The sequence below is a fragment of the Salvelinus sp. IW2-2015 genome, linkage group LG7, assembly GCF_002910315.2.
Source record: "Salvelinus sp. IW2-2015 linkage group LG7, ASM291031v2, whole genome shotgun sequence".
In the NCBI taxonomy this organism is placed as follows: Eukaryota; Metazoa; Chordata; class Actinopteri; order Salmoniformes; family Salmonidae; genus Salvelinus; species Salvelinus sp. IW2-2015.
The window spans coordinates 27111003-27128757 of NC_036847.1; the positions used below are offsets into that span (position 1 = coordinate 27111003).

At 41.5% G+C, this 17755-nt stretch overlaps 1 protein-coding gene across 1 annotated transcript in view; it reads left to right on the top strand.

Moving 5' to 3' along the window:
* Positions 1–11711, top strand: part of LOC111966741 (ankyrin repeat domain-containing protein SOWAHC-like) — a 29071-nt gene extending 17360 nt beyond the window's left edge. The window contains exons 9-11 of the mRNA XM_070444578.1: positions 2002–2074; positions 7100–7201; positions 7599–11711. Of these exons, the coding sequence (XP_070300679.1) occupies positions 2002–2074; positions 7100–7201; positions 7599–7786 (363 nt within the window). The 3' untranslated portion in view covers positions 7787–11711. The remainder of the gene's footprint in view (positions 1–2001; positions 2075–7099; positions 7202–7598) is intronic.
* The last annotated feature ends 6044 nt before the right edge of the window (positions 11712–17755 follow it).

The window sequence follows — 17755 nt, forward strand, 5'->3', positions numbered from 1 at the left end:
TCATAAAAAATCCTACAATGTGATTTTCTGGATTTTTTTTTCTCATTTTGTCTGTCATAGTTGAAGTGTACCTATGATGAAAATTACAGGCCTCTGTCATCTTTTTAAGTGGGAGAACTTGCACAATTGGTGGCTGACTAAATACTTTTTTGCCCCACTGTATATATAGGAGGTACACCATGGGTCGTTCCACGAAGTGAGTTCCTTTTGCGTCCCTTTGATATTTTAAGTAGACATTGTGCACCAATATTTAATTTTAAAAGCCTGTTATATTAAATGAAGTGCCCATAAATACAGACCACATGGAGAATTCAATAAATCAGATTTTCTATATGAATAAAGGCTTGCTAAAGTGCCAAAATTTGCATTTTGAAATGTTCTTCTGTGCACCCTCTGTGACTTATAGGAAGATTTTAACCCACTTAATCCCAACATTTCTGCAAGTTTTCAATATAATTTTAAAGCCCTAGTTATTTTGTTGCTGTGACAAAGTAATTTCTGAAGATTGTTATTTATTTCATGTTAATATTAATCAAAAATAAATAAATAATAATGATGGCCCTCATTTTAAGGTCAACCCTGTTATGTGAACTGAACTCTCGTTTTAAGAGAGATTTTATTTTCAAAAGAAACATTGAACATCTAATAGTCAAATAATAGTGTAAAATCAGGTGAGCTGATTCTATTATTTTTGGCAATTTGCTGGTGTTTTGTGGTGGAAAACTGAGTGGGTCGAGCATAACATGTCAACCATGTTACCCATATATAGACAGGCTAGAAATCAACAATTTCAATATTTTTTGTGAAGAATGCATTTAATTCCTGTTGTGTTACACACAACAAGCTTCCATTCCCCCTGTCACAAGACATGGCTGATTTAAGATGAACTTGTCATCCCTGTTATTTTATTAGGTAGTTAATAGGCATGGGAAAATATGTTTTTTTATTAAGTTGAACATGTGCTCTTCATGACAAAATCTTAAAACTACGTTAAATAAAAAGTTGTTGCACTACTCAAAAGGGACTTGAGTTTGAGTTAATTTGTATTTTTACAACAGTGCACATTAATCAAAATTTCAGTAAAATAGCAAGCCGGCTCATTTTCAACTGCAGCCCCGGGACAGGTTATTGTTTTGTGGATTGACTCCTGTTTGGCACACCTGTATTTGGGGAGTTTCTCCCATTCTTCTGTATCAGAAATTGGAATGGTCTGTTACAAAATATTGTCTTACTGTACAGGTAATAACATTACTCCTGCTTTTATTTTCTTTCAGCATGTGAGTAACTCTTTCATCTAAGTGTATCATACACAGGAAGTGATCTGGTTAAATAGGTACTGTATGTTGTTGTCTGTATACACTATTTGGAGGCTGGCCAGGCAGCCTCTGGGTTGCAGCCGGGTTAGATGTTATGCTGCATCATAATGGTTCCTGTGAAGATACCGCTTTGCGAATGCATTACAGTAGTCACACACACACACACACACACACACACACACACACACACACACACACACACACACACACACACACATCTTATACACATCTAGATGTGTATAGGAGCACACACACACACACACACACACACATACACACACACACACACACACAGTCTCTACTAATATATCAAGCCACATACTGTTCTTTCCCCAAAACACTGTCTGAATGTATTACCGTGCCAAACTCACAACTATGGCAATTTTCAGAGAATTACTAGCCGATTATGTATTTGGTCATTAGGTTTTGTTGCCATAACCTCTGGTAATTTGTATATTCTCTCCTTTCATGTTTTCATTGGCTGTGTTGGGGCCATGGGAAACACTAGGGGGTAGGTATTAAAACGCCTTGTACATTTTTCCATGGTTGAACCCTGAACACAGAGAGACATCAGAGGTTATGTTCAAATAGCTGTGTTATCCCATTTGCATTTTCCCCCAATGTTTTTGGTGGGGAACATACAGTATAGACACATTTGCATGATTTTGCCCATTTTGTTTTGCAGGGCTATACACCCCTGCATATTGCAGCATTGCATGGCCATCGAAACATTTTGGAGCTGCTCATTGGAAAATATGGTAAATGACAGGGAAAGTTAACTCACTTGCTTTTTGTCTTTGGGGTGTGGAATGAAGGGTATCAATCATTGTCTCACGTCAGATACCGCGACGGCTGTCTGCACTGATCTGTCTGATAACTCGCAAACACTCATGGAATAGCTAAAAAGAAATTTGGCTACAATATGCTGTCCTCACATTCAAAAACATTTACCAAGGTGACTTCATCCACTGAGCCCCCTTTCATCCTCAAAAGAGTCAGTTAATCTGACCCAAAATTATAAACCTGTAGCTAATATTGATGTTTTTTTTCATGAGCAAGTCTTCACTACCTAATTCTACATATAGTTAAGATGTTTTGTGGTTGTAGAGTCAGTTTTTATTAAATTTGAAATGTGCACGAAAATTGTAATAGTTAGCTCGCAAGTCTCAAATCAAATCAAATTGTATTAGGCACATGCACCAAATACAACAGCTGTAGACCTTACAGTGAAATGCTTACTTACAAGCCCCTAAACAACAATGTAGTTAAAAAAATATGAATAAGAATAAGAAATAAAAGGAACACGTAATTAAGGAGCAGCAGTAAAATAACAATAGCGAGACTATATACAGGGGGTACCAGTACAGAGTCAATGTGCGGGGGTACCAGTTAGTCAAGGTAATTGAGGTGATATATACATGTACGTAGAGTTATTAAAGTGACTATGCATAGATAATAACAGAGAGTTAGCAGCGGCATAAGAGGGGGTGGGTGGGCGTGGGGGGGCAATGCAAATTGTCTGGGTGCCATTTGATTAGATGTTCAGGAGTCTTATGGCTTGGGGGTAGAAACTGTTTTAGAAGCCTCTTGATTAGACTTGGCGCTTCCGGTACCGTAGTTGCTGTGCAGTAGCGGAGAGAACAGTCTATGACTAGGGGTGGCTGGAGTCTTTTGACAATATTAGGGCCTTACCTGACACCGCTTGGTATAGAGGTCCTGGATGGCAGGAAGCTTTGCCCCACTGATGTATTGGTGCCCTACGCACTACCTCTGTAGTGCCCTGCGGTAAGAGCCGCAGCAGTTATAGACAGCAGTGATGCACACAGTCAGGATGCTCTCGATGGTGCAGCTGTAGAACCTTTTGAAGGATCTGACGACCCATGCCAAGTTTTTTAGTCTCCTGAGGGGAATAGGTTGTGCTTGGACCATGTAGTTTCTTGTTGTGTGATGTGGACACCAAGGAACTTGAACTCTCAACTGCCCTACAGCCCCGTCAATGAGAATGGGGCATGTCTCGGTCCTACTTTTCCTGTAGTCCGGAAGATGCGAAAGTGCAAATCATCCCAGAACAACAACAAATGACCTTGTTCAGATGCTGGAGGAAACAGGTACAAAAGTATCTATATCCACAGTAAAACGGAGTCCTATATCGACATAACCTTATAGTTATGTCCGCTCAGCAAGGCCGCTCAGTAGAGGAGAAGCCACACTGCTCCAAAAACCGCCATATAAAAAGCCCGACTACGGTTTGCAATGCACATGGGGACAAGAGATCATACTTTTTGTAGAATTGTCCTTCTGGCTGTGAAATAAAAAATAGAAACTGTTCTGGCCATAATGACCATCGTTTATGTTGGAGAAAAAGAGGAGAGGCTTGCAAGCCGAAGAAGACCATCGCCAACCGTCGAGCACCGGAGTGGCAACATCATGTTGTGGGGTGCCTTTGCTGCAGGAGGACTGGTGCATTTCACAAAACAATCGGCATCAGATGGAGCAGGAAATTATGTGGCACTACTTCGACAGCCCAACATTCTCAAGCCATCCAAGTCGAGGACAGTTAAAGACTTGGTCACAATGGGTCTTCAATGGACAATTGAGCCCCAAGCAATACTTCCAAAGTTGTGCGCAAAATGGCTTAAGGACAACAAAGTCAAGTTTATTGGAGTGGCCATCACATAGCCCTGACTCAATACTTATACGAAAAATTTGGTGGGCAGAAACTGAAAAGAGTGTGCGGAGCCAAGGAGGCCTACAAACCTGACTCAGTCTTACACCACTCTGTCAGGAAGGAATGGGCCCAAAATTCACTCCAACTTATTTGTGGAGAGAGGCTTGGTGGATAGCACCCGAAGGTTTGACCCAAGTTAAACAATTTAAAGGCAATGCTACCAAATACTAATTGAGTGTATGTAATCTTCTGACCCACTGGGAATGTGATGAAAGAAATAAAAGCTGAAATAAATCATTCTCTCTACTATTATTCTGACATTTCACATTCTTAAAATAAAGTGGTGATCCTAACTGACCAGAGACAGGGAATTTTTACTAAGATTAAATGTCAGGAATTGTGAAAAACTGAGTTTAAATGTATTTGGCTAAGGTGTATGTAAACTTCCAACTTCAACTGTACATAGTCTGTCCCACCTTGTCTTACCAGACGCCGCTGTTCTATCCTGCCGATACAGCGTATAACTAGCCAGCTGTATGTTGATAATGTCGTCGTTCAGCCACGACTCTGTGAACCATAAGATATTACAGTTTTTAATGTCCCGTGGGAAGTTTAATATTCCTCGTAGGTCACCGATTTATTTTCCAATGATTGCATGTTAGCTAGTAGAACGGAAGGCAGTGAGGGTTTATGCGATCGCCTACAAATTCTCAGAAGGCAGCCCGACCTCCGTCCTCTTTTTTTTCGTCTTCTCTTCACGAAAATGACGGGTATTTGGGCCTGTTCCTGGGAAAGCAATATGTCCTTCATGTCGGGCTCATCGGACTCGTTAACTTCTTATGGCTGGGGGCAGTATTGAGTAGCTTGGATGAATAAGGTGCCCAGAGTAAATAAGATATGCATATTATTAGTCAATTTGGATAGAAAACACTCTGAAGTTTCTTAAACTGTTTGAATGATGTCTGTGAGTATAATAGAACTCATATGGCAGGCAAAAACCTGAGAAAAAATCCAACCAGGAAATCTGAGGTTTGTAGGTTTGCCTATCGAATATACAGTGTCTTTGGGGTCATATTGCACTTCCTAACGCTTCCACTAGATGTCAACAGTCTTTAGAACCTTGTTTGAGGCTTCTACTGTGAATAGTGAGGGAATGAGAGCTCTTTGAGTCAGGTGCCTGGCATGAGCTGACCATGCGCTCTCCCGTGAGAGCGGCCTGCGTTCCATCGCATTTCTGAAGACAAAGGAATTCTCAGGTTGAAACATTATTGAAGATTTATGTTAAAAGCATCCTAAAGATTGATTCTATACATCGTTTGACATGTTTCTACGAACTGTAATGGAATTTTTTGACTTTGTCTGGACCTAGTGCCTGCGCATTTGGATTACTGTACTAAACGTGCGAACAAAAAGGAGGTATTTGGACGTAAATTATGGACGTTATCGAACAAAACAAACATTTATTGTGGAACTGGGATTCCTGGGAGTGCATTCTGATGAAGATCATCAAAGGTAAGTGAATATTTATAATACTATTCCTGGCTTCTGTTGACTCCACAACATGGCGGATATCTGTATGGCTTGTTTGGGCTCTGAGCGCTGTACTCAGATTATAGCATGGTGTGCTTTTTCCGTAAATTTCTTTTGAAATCTGACACAGCGGTTGCATTAAGGAGAGGTTTATCTAAAGTTCCATGTATAATACTTGTATCTTTTATCAATGTTTATTATGAGTATTTCTGTCAATTGATGTGGCTCTCTGCAAAATCACCAGATGTTTTGGATGCAAAACATTACTGAACATAACGCGCCAATGTAAACTAAGATTTTTGGATATAAATATGAACTTTATCGAACAAAACATACATGTATTGTGTCACATGAAGTCCTATGAGTGTCATCTGATGAATATCATCAAAGGTTAGTGATTCATTTTATCTCTATTTCTGCTTTTTGTGACTCCTCTCTTTGGCTGGAAAAATGGCTGTGTTTTTCTGTGACTAGGTACTGACCTAACATAATCGTTTGGTGTGCTTTCTGAAATCGGACACTGGCTGGATTTACAACAAGTTTATCTTTAAAATGGTGTAAAATACTTGTATGTTTGAGGAATTTTAATTATGAGATTTCTGTTGTTTGAATTTGGCGCCCTGCACTTTCACTGGCTGTTGTCAAGTCGATCCCGTTAACGGGATCTCAGCCATAAGAAGTTTTAAAGGAAGAAAAAGCTTCTGCCAGTTAGTAGTGAGTAATTGCTGTTCTGATGACCAGAAGTTATTTTCGGTCATAAGAGATGGTAGCAGCAACATTATGTACAGAATAAGTAAAAAAATTAAAAAAAGTTACAAACAACGCAAAAAAACGAACAAAAAAACACAGTTGGTTAGGAGCACGTTAAACATCAGCCATCTTCTCCTGCGCCATGATACCAATCAATCCGTATAAAATGGATGGCAGGGATGCTAACAACGCCCGTTAACACACTAAACGTGGAGTACTTCCGCTAGCTAGCTAGTTTAGTGAAGTACTAGCTAATGGATACATTTGTTTTCATGATAACCCTGTTTTCCCGTGATTAGTGCGCCGAGTTCTACAGGACAGCTGACTGCTCTCTGCGATTTATCGCGTTGGACAAATGTTATAAAGTTGCGAGACATAGTGCCAGCTGTCAGAGTGAGATACATGGTGATTTCTGAGAACAGTTACATAACTTTGGTGCAATACAACTTCATCAACAAGCTGACAAACTAGCTACCATATGGCCATTCAAACAAGCTTGCACTAGACTGCTAGCTGGAGCAAGTTTGCTCAGCTGATCGAGCATGGTTTGTCATAGTAGCCAGTGCGTCATAGCTACTGAGAGCGGAGTGATTTTCAGAATTAGTAACTAGTGTTAGGCGGATGAGCATAATCGTGATTTTTAGAGATGAGTTCCACGTCCTACAATATAGATTGGTTGAGGGACGAGTGTTGTATAGGAGTGACGCCATCTGACGTGAAACAATGGGGTATCAATGCAACAGGTCAGCTATTATCAATCTGCCATCGATTGCCTTTTTTCCCCCCCAAAGAAATTTCTGAGTCAATGTTTGACATGTCTTTCCTCTTCTCTCAGATGCGAAGGAGAACCTCCGGGACTACAGTGGCCATCTTGCATGCCAGTACCTGAACACCAGGGAGCCTACAGAGGATGACAGAGCAGCTCCAGAGGAGATACGTGAGTGTCTCTTACTCTCTTCTTTTTGACTCCAATGTCTCTGAAATGTTGTCTAAATGCAGAAATGAACAGTGTGTGTGGCTTTCTTAAGATCTGAACAGAGCACGAAAAGGTCACTCTTACAGTTAGGTTTCAGCCTTACATTCACTCTTAGAAAATAAGTTGCTGTCTATAACCTAAAAGGGTTATTCGGCTGTCCCCATAGGAGAACCCTTTTGGGTTCCATGTAAAACCCTTTTCACTGAGGGTTCTACATGGAACTGAAAAAAGTTCTACCTGGAAGCAAAAATGATTCTCCAAAGGGTTCTCCTATGGGGACAGCTGAAAACCCCATTTAGGTTATAGATAGCACTTTTTGTATTATACAGCTATGGTGGTCCGTATTTTGTTACATCAGAATTCCCTGAGTTCCATGTGGCCCAGGCCAGAGACCGCAGCAGGAACAGGAAGTTGACCTCGTTGTTCCAGTCCAAGAAGAAGTGGGGCTCAGCGGAGGAGCTAGCCCCTGTAGAGGAGGAAAAGGTGGCACTAGCACCCCATCAACTCATCGTCCCCGCATTCAGACCCAGGAAATTCTCACGCTGAGAAAGTAGGTAACCAAATTCCCCAACATGCAATGATGACATAAGTACATGTTCAGTCAGTGTATGTTTATTTGAATTTGAATGTATGCTTTTATGGTATGTATGCTTGTATGTCTCGTGCCTTCGGAAAGTATTCAGACCCCTTGACTTTTTCCACATTTTGTTACATTACAGCCTTATTCTAAAAATTATTAAATAGATTTTCCCCCTAATCATCTACACACAATACACCATAATGACAAAGCAAAAACAGGTTTTTAGAAATGTTGCTAATTTATTATTATTTTTAAATGGAAATATCACATTTACATAAGTATTGAGACCCTTTCCTCAGTACTTTGTTGAAGCACCTCTAGCATCGATTATTCTTGGGGATGACCGCACACCTGTATTTGGGGTGTTTCTCCCATTCTTCTCTGCAGATTCTCTCAAGCTCTGTCAGGTTGGACTGGGAGCGTTGCTGCACAGCAATTTTCAGGTCTCTCCAGAGATGTTTGATCGGGTTCAAGTCTGAGCTCTGGCTGGGCCACTCAAGGACATTCAGAGACTTGAAGCCACTCCTGTGTTGACTTGGCTGTGTGCTTGGGGTCATTGTCCTGTTGGAAGGTGAACCTTCGCCCCAGTCTGAGGTACTGAGCGCTTTGGAACAGGTTTTCATCAAGGATCTCTCTGTACTTTGCTCCGTTCATCTTTGCCTTAATCCTGACTAGTCTCCTAGTCCCTACCGCTGAAAAACATCCCCACAGCAGGATGCTGCCACCACCATGCTTCACCGTAGGGATGTTGCCAGGTTTCCTCCAGATGTGACGCTTGGCATTCAGGCTAAAGGGTTCAATCTTGGTTTCATCAGACCAGAGAATCTTGTTTCTCATGGTCTGAGAGTATTTAGGTGCCTTTTGGCAAACTCATAGTGGGCTGTCATGTGCCTTTTACTGAGGAGTGGCTTCCATCCGGCAACTCTACCATGAAGGCCTGATTGGTGGAGTGCTGCAGAGATGGTTATCCTTCTGGAAGATTCTTCACAGAGGAACTCTGAAGCTCTGTCAGATTGACCATCAGGTTCTTGGTCACCTCCCTGACCAGCTCTAGGAAGAGTCTTGGTGGTTCCAAACATCTTCCATTTAAGAATGATGGAAGCCACTGTGTTCTTGGGGACCTTCAATGCTGCAGACTTTTGTTGGTACACTTCCCCAAATCTGTGCCTCGACACAATCCTGTCTCTGAGCTCTACGGACAATTCCTTCGACCTCATGGCTTGGTTCTTGCTCTGACAGGCACTGTCAACTGTGGGACCAAGTGTGTGCCTTTCCAAATCATGTCCAATCAATTGAATTTACCAAAGGTGGACTACAATCAAGTTGTAGAAACATCTCAAGGATGATCAATGGAAACAGGATGCACCTGAACTAAATTTCGAGTCTCATAGCAAAGGGGCTGAATACTTATGTACAGTTGAAGTCGGAAGTTTACATACACCTTAGCCAAATACATTTAATCTCAGTTTTTCACATTTCCTGACATTTAATCCGAGTAAAAATTCCTTGTCTTAGGTCAGTTAGGATCACCACTTTATTTTAAGAATGTGAAATGTCAGAATAATAGTGATAGAATATTTCAGCATTTATTTATTTCATCGAATTCCCAGTGGGTCAGAAGTTTACATACACTCAATTAGTATTTGGTAGCATTGCCTTTAAATTGTTTAACTTGGGTCAAACCTTTCGGGTAGCCTTCCACAAGCTTCCCATAATAAGTTGGGTGAATTTTGGCCCATTCCTCCTGACAGAGCTGGTGTAACGGAGTCAGGTTTGTAGGCCTCCTTGCTCACACACGCTTTTTCAGTTCTGCCCACAAATTTTCTTTAGTATTGAGGTCAGGGCTTTGTGATGGCCACTCCAATACCTTGACTGAGGTCCTTAAGCCATTTTGCCACAACTTTGGAAGTATGCTTGGGGTCATTGTCCATTGGAAGACCCATTTGCGATCAAGCTTTAACTTCCTGACTGATGTCTTGAGATTTTGCTTCAATATATCCACATAATTTTCCTGCCTCATGATGCGATCTATTTTGTGAAGTGCACCAGTCCCTCCTGCAGCAAAGCACCCCCACAACATGATGCTGCCACCCTCGTGTTTCATGGTTGGGATGGTGTTCTTCGGCTTGCAAGCGTCCCCCTTTTTCCACCAAACATAACAATGGTCATTATGGTCAAACAGTTCTATTTTTGTATCATCAGACCAGAGAAAATTACTTCAAAAAGTAAGATCTTTGTCTCCATGTGCAGTTGCAAACTGTTTTGGAGCAGTGCTTTCTTCCTTACTGAGCGGCCTCTCAGATTATGTAGATGTAGGACTCGTTTTACTGTGGATAAATATACTTTTGTACCTGTTTCCTCCAGCATCTTCACATGGTCCTTTGCTGTTTTTCTGGGATTGATTTGCACTTTTCGCACCAAAGTACGTTCATCTCTAGGAGACAGAACACATCTCCTTCCTGAGCGGTATGACTGCTGTGTGGTCCCATGGTGTTTATACTTGCGTACTATTGTTTGTACAGATGAACATGGTACCTTCAAGCGTTTGGAAATTTCTCCCAAGGATGAACCAAACTTGTGTGGGTCTACAATTTTCTTCTGAGGTCTTGGCTGATTTCTTTTGATTTTCCCATGATGTTAAGCAAAGAGGCACTGAATTTGAAGGTAGGCCTTAAAATACATCTACAGGTACACCTCCAATTAACTCAAATTATGTCAGTTAGCTTTAGAAGCTTCTGATAGGCTATGACATAATTTTCTGGAATTTTCCAAGCTGTTTGATGGCACAGTCAACTTAGTATATGTAAACTTCTGACCCACTGGAATTGTGATACAGTGAATTATAAGTGAAATAATCTGTCTGTAAACAATTGTTGGAAAAATTACTTGTCATGCACAAAGTAGATGTCCTAACCGACTTGCCAAAACTATAGTTTGTTAACAAGAAATTTGTGGAGTGGTTGAAAAACGAGTTTTAATGACTCCAACCTAAGAGTATGTAAACTTCCGACTTCAACTGTAAATACTTTTTTTCTTTTTTTTTTTGTCAAACATTCTAAAAACCTGTTTTCACTTTGTCATTATGGGATATTATGTGTAGATTGCTGAGGATTTTTATTTATTTAATCAATTTTAGAATAAGGCTGTAATGTAACAAAATGTGAAAAAGTCAAGTGGTCTGAATACTTTCTGCACTGTATGTATGCTTTTATGGCGTAGAGAGCTCTAACTATTGACCTGTTTTTTTTTTTTTTATCACTTTGCTACAATACAATCAATCTCCAAACATTATTTGATTGTCATTTTATTCAATTTAAAAAGTCTCATTTTATTCTTGAGAGACAAAATGTTACAAAAACTTTACATATGGAGCTATTTTGCATGCTGCATTGATTTTTGTCTTGTTCTTTCAATTTAGTCTGTATTTGAATTTTGCTTGCCTTTTTCTCACACCATGTTTAATTATGAAAGCGAACAAATTTAACAAGCAGGTGGAATGCAAACATTATTTCTCGTTGCGAGGGCTGATTTGACATTCCAGATTTGAAGTGCCATGTTTATATGTTAATTGCATTCCGTTGTTGTCAGTTGGTTAATAAGGGATGTTGTTTTGTATAACTTTACCCTCAGTATTTACATTGTATTTCTATTGAAGGACAAAACAATAACAGATTATTGGCATAGAATAGTCAGTTCACAATGAAGTGGCTGTTTTATAAGATGTTGAAACAAGAGTTAATTGATGTGCCATGACTTTGCATCGTGTGTTTTTTCTCAAGTTGTCAGTATTCTCTCAGTCTGAACATGCCTCTGATCAAGCTTGTTTTGTTTTGCACATTATTTATATTTTAGTAAATAGTTTGATATTAAACTGCCATTTTGTGCTACAAATGTTGTATCTTCACTTTTTTTTATCTTTTTAACAGCAACAGTAGGGTGAGTTTTACCAAGTTAACTTGGTTCTTAAATGGGTACTTATATCAGCTGTTGGGATGGTCTTAAGATTACTCAATGCATAATAAAATATTTTCCTTATACATGGGGGTAATATAACAAGATTACACTTAATTAAATCCTCAGCTTTGGACCCCATAGTTCCTCTCTCACATTATGACTCCTCCTCCCCAAACACAAGAAATTAAACTTGTGAGAACACTTTTTTTTTAATGGTAATATCCTCACTTGTTTTCTAAGCCTCCTTTGATCTACATCAACCTCCTCACTTTGCAGCCTACAGATGGAGTAAATATCGGTCCTGGTTACTCTCCATAAGGCTTTAGCCCTTAATTCCAGGTTAGTCGAAAAGGGCAGCAGCACTTGCTTTTGGGGTTTGGGGTATCAGAAGACATGGAGGCACAGAGGCAAGTGTTTTGTGCTTCAATTCTGAAGAGGGGGAGGTTGTTGAGGGGTGGGATAAGAGGGGAGTTTCTGTAATAGATACTTATCTTACTGCCCTCAAGCCCTCAAACAAAGTCCCCCTCTGAAGAGATTATAACCCAGGGAGGGCACATTAACTCTAATCCCATGCATTGAGGCCTAGGCACCCCATACCAACCCCCTGCCCACATACCCCACCCCCCCGATACCACCCCCTGCCCCACTGCCTAGCCCCCCATACCACCACCTAGCCCGGCTATAACTACCCCTTACCCCACTTACATCTACCCTTCTGTTGTCGGGGATACCTTGTATCTGGCCCATGTATGAGGAGACCCTGTGGCTACACACTAGGGGTATGTGTGTGTGTGTGCGTGTGCGTGTGCTCGTAAGCGTGGGGAGGGGCTTAGGGTTAGTGTTTCAATAGCACACTGTTTCTAATGAAAAGCTTTCAGGGGTGCATACTGCTGTGTAACCGATTCCCCTCTCTGAAGARATTAGGAGCTACATTGTTGGTTTGGTTGCTCATTTCCATGAGAGCACTGCCTCCCACCAGCGCCTGCTTGCTATTGTTATCAAGGGGTTGAAACACAGAACCAGTGCCCCCGGCTTCCTTGTAGCCTTTGTTTAACAAATCGGCCGAAATGTAGATGTCACGTCACAAATGCTTTACAAGCTCATTATGCTGGCTGTGAGGGTATAGTAAAAAAAATCTGTAGCTGCATGAACTTCCGTTTGTTACATTTTGAAGAGTTGTTTCTTCCGCTTCCTCCATTTCCTAACGCTTTAACAAAACAATCTTACATTGTTTTGAGCAACATTATACATATTACAATGAATGAAACATATTCCACTATGGTTTAAATGTAGCGTTTCATGCCCATCCACATTGAGTAGCAGTGAAATGATTTGCTACAAATATTAGTGTATGTTAGCAATTAATTCTTTCTCATATTGTGGATGGTTATTTACTAATGATAATAATACCACGAAATTGGGGAGAAAAAAGGAAAATGAAATCCAGAAATATCTAATTTACATAAGTAGTCAACACTTTGTGTTACAGCTTTGAGTCATCTTTGATAATAATCTGTATCAGCTGTATCAGCTTTGCTCATCTGGATTTGGGGATTTTCTCAAGTTCTGTTAAGTTAGATGGGGAAGCTGTGAACAGCAATCTTCAAGTCTTTACACAGATTGTCAATGGGATACAAGTCTGGGCTTTGACTGGGTCACTCAAGGACTTTCACATTATTGTTCTGAAGCCATTCCAGCATTGCTTTGGATGTATGCTTGGGGTCATTGTCCTGTTGGAATGTAAATCTATGCCCCCAGTCTAAGGTTGTTTGCACTCTAAAGGAGGTTCTCATCAAGAATTTGCCTGTATTTGACTCCATTTTATTTGACCTTTATTTAACTAGGCAAGTCAGTTAAGAACAAATTCTTTCAATGACGGCCTAGGAACCCCTGCCTTGTTCAGGGGCAGAACGACAGATTTGTACCTTGTCAGCTCGGAGATTTGAACTTGCAACCTTTCGGTTACTAGCCCAACGCTCTAACCACTAGGCTACCCTGCTGCCCCATTCATTGTACCCTCTATCCTTACCAGTCTCCTAGTCCGTGCCGCTGAAAAGCATCCCCATAGCATGATGCTACCACCTCCATGCTTCACCGTAGGGATGGTGTTTTCTCCAGACATAGCGCTTTGCATTCAGGCCAAAGAGTAACATTTTTGTCTCATCAGACCACAGAATCTCATAGTCTTTCACGTGCCTTTTTGCAAACTCCAGGCGTGCTGTCATGAGATTTTTTCTCAAGAGTGGCTTCCATCTGACCACTCTCCCATAAAGCCCAGATTGGTGAAGTGCTGTAGAGACTTGTCCTTCTGGCATGTTCTCCCAACTCAGCCAAGGAACTCTGTAGTTCTGTCAGAGTGGTCACTAGGTTCTTGGTCACCTTCCCATCCAAGGTCCTTCTTGCCCGGTGGCTCAGTTTGGTTGGACAGTGTCTGGGTAGTTCCATATTTTTTCAATTTCCCAACGATGGAGACCACTTTGCTCTTGGAAAAAGTTTATTGGACTTCATGGTATAGTTTCTGCTCTGACATGCACTGTCAACTATGGGACCTTATTTAGACAGGTGTGTTTCTTTCTGAGTCATGTCCAAACAATTGAATTGGCCACAGAATGACTCCAAGTTGTAGTGACGTCTCAAGGATTATCAAAGGAAATTGGATGAACCTGAGCTCAATTTGGAGTGCCATAGCAAAGGGGTGTGAATACCTATGTAAATGAGATATTTCTGTATTTCATTTTCATTCAATTTGCTAAAATTTCTAAAAACATGTTTTCACTTTGTCATTATGGGGTATTGTGTGTAGATGGGTCAAATAAAATAATCAGTTTTGAATTCAGGCTGTAACACAACAAAATGTGGAACTATTTAGCAGTCTTATGGTTTGGGGGTAGAAGCTATTCAGGGTCCTATTCAGGGTCCTTAGGGTCCTGTTGGTTCCAGACTTGGTTAGCTGTGTGAACACTGAGCTGTAGTCGATGAACAGCATTCTCACATAGGTGTTCCTCTTGTCCAGGTGGGACAGGGCAGTTTGGAGTGCAATAGAGATTGTATCATCTTTTGATGCGTTGGGGCGGTATGCAAATTGGAGTGGGTCCAGGGTGTCTGGACTGATGTAGTTGATATGAGCAATGACCAGCCTTTCAAAGCATTTCATGGCTACAGATGTGAGTGCTACAGGGCGATAGTTATTTAGACAGGTTACCTAGGCAAAGGGACTATGGTGGTTTGCTTGAAACATGTAGGTATTACAGACTGGGTCAGGGAGTGGTTGAAAATGTCAGTGAAGACACTTGCCAGCTGGTCAGCGCATGCTCTGTGTACGCGTCCTGGTAATCCATCTGGCCCTGTGGCCTTGTGAACCTGTTTAATGGTCTTACTCACATCGGCTATGGAGAGCGAGATCACACAGTCATCCAGAATAGCTGGTGCTCTAATGCATGGTTCAGTGTTGCTTGCCTCGAGCGAGCATAGAAGAATTTTAGCTTGTCTGATAGGCTTGCGTCACTGGGCAGTTCGTGGCATGGTTTCCCTTTGTAATCCGTGATAGTTTGCAAGCCCTGCCACATCTGACGAGCGAAAGAGCCGGAGTAGCAGGATTCAATCTTAGTCCTGTATTGAAGCTTTGGCTGTTTGATGGCTCGTTGGAAGTCGTATAAGCGTCCGGATTAGAAACCCACTCCTTGGAAGTGGAAGCTCTAGCCTTTAGCTCAGTGTGGCTGTTGCCTGTAATCCATGGCTTCTGGCTGGGATATGTGTCACGCCCTGACCATAGATTGCTTTGTATGCTTCTATGTTTTGTTTGGTCAGGGTGTGATGTGGGTGGGCATTCTATGTTGTATGTCTAGGTTGTCTATTTCTTTGTTTGGCCTGGTGTGGTTGTCAGAGACAACGAATGACAGCTGCCTCTGATTGGGAGCTATACTTAGGTAGCCTGTTTTCCATTGTGTGTTGTGGGTGATTGTTTTCTGTTTGTGCGTATTGCTTGCAGAACTGTTTCGTTTTCGTTCTCGCTCTTTATTATTTTTTGTAAATTCAGTGTTCAGTTTATTTTGTTTATTAAAATGAAAACGTACCACGCTGCACCTTGGTCCTCCTCTCCTTCCACCAACGAAAGCCGTTACAATATGTACGTATGGTCACTGTGGGGACGACGTCGTTGATGCACTTATTAATGAAGCTGGTGACTGATGTGGTAAACGCCTCAATGTTATCGGATGAATCTCGGAACATATTTCAGTCTGTGCTAGCAAAATAGTCCTGTAGCTTAACATCCACTTCACTTCTGTATTGAGTACTTCCTGTTTTAGTTTTTGCTTGTCAGCAGGAATCAGGAGGATAGAGTTATGGTAAGATTTGCCAAAGGGGGGGTGAGGGAGAGCCTTGTATGCATTTCTGTGTATGGAGTGAAGGTGATCTATAATTTTGTCGCCTTTAGTTGCTCAGGTGACATTCTGGTAAAAATGTGGTAAAACGGATTTCAGTTTCCTTGCATTAAAATCACCGTCCACGGAAGCGCCGCCTCTGGCTGGTCATTTTCTTGTTTGCTTATGGCCCTATACAGCTCATTAAGTGCGGTCTTAGTGCCAGCATTAGTTTGGGGTGGTAAATAGAATTCTATGAAAAATATAGATGAAAACTCTCTTGGTAAATAGTATGGTCTGCAGTTTATAATGAGGTTTTCTAGCTCAGGCGAGAACTCCAGACTTCCTTAACATTAGAGATCACAAACCATCTGTTGATAACAAAGAGAACCCCCCCGCCCCAATGTTACACGAGGCTGCCGACCGGTCTTGACAATGTATGGAAACGTTTTCTGTCACTGGAAATTGTTCAGCAGCCTGTAAAATGGCTGCTATCCAATGCAGTGCCATCATTCAGTATGGACAGTATATGAATAGAAAAGGTGTGTACAGCAGTAGTGATATAGGGTGAGCCATGATTAGAAAACAGTATATATATACACCTGGAAAGTGGGTAAAACAGTCTGTAAACGTTATTAAAATGACCAGTGTTCAATGACTCTATGTACGTAGGGCAGCAGTCTCTAGCACTGGAGTAATATGATCAAATGTTTTGGTTCTAGTCAAGATTCTGTCACTGAGGAGGAGAGGCTTACAGCTAACGAGCTGCTCGGGTACAGCAAGCCCGCCGGAGAACTACCCTTGCTGGACAGACAGGCTGGGCAAGCTGGGGGTCCTGGGGGCCAACTAAGGCCCCCAAGGGGTGGTGGTGGTGGAGCAGGCCAGAGGGCCCCAACGTCCAATGCAGCAGAGGGCCCAACCAGCACCACCAGCAGTCATTCAGTCCCCCAGCCTTCGGCCTGTCCGTCACAGCCTAACAAATGTGGCCTGTCACTCACCCAGCAGAAGGCCATCAATCAGTGCACACCCAGGAGGGAACAGAGGGGCGGGACACCGGTCCACCACCAAGATACTAACAAAGACATACTTAGAGTTGCAAGCGGTTTCAGCGCCACTTCTCTATTAAAATAATGATGGAGTAGAGCGGATAAGAGTAAGGACAAAGAGTTAGGAGGGATGAGGGTCAGGGGGGGTTGATAGCTGGGAGTGGGTGGGAGAGCTTGATAACTTTCACGCTTGGCTTAGAATAGAATGTCATTGGGGGGGGTTGTTATGTGTTTGTGGTCAATTTGTACTGGTGCTTTTTGATTTTTAACACCAAAATAACAATTAGTTTCAACATTTCAACTAGAAGAGAATGTATTGTTATATTAGTTTTTTTTCATGTCATGGGTTGACATTCACTTAATTTCCTGGAAATGGAATGGACCTGGAATGGGCATGTTCATACATTGACTTCATTGAGTCAGATTTGAAGTGGAAGTGTCTCTTGCCTCCTATGATTAGATTATATCAGTAGTGATTAATTCTCCATTTGGGTGAATTATATTCAAATAGCAAGCATTTTATAATTTTGTATTCCATTCCCTCTTAATGACAAATATCCAGATTTACCTTCTA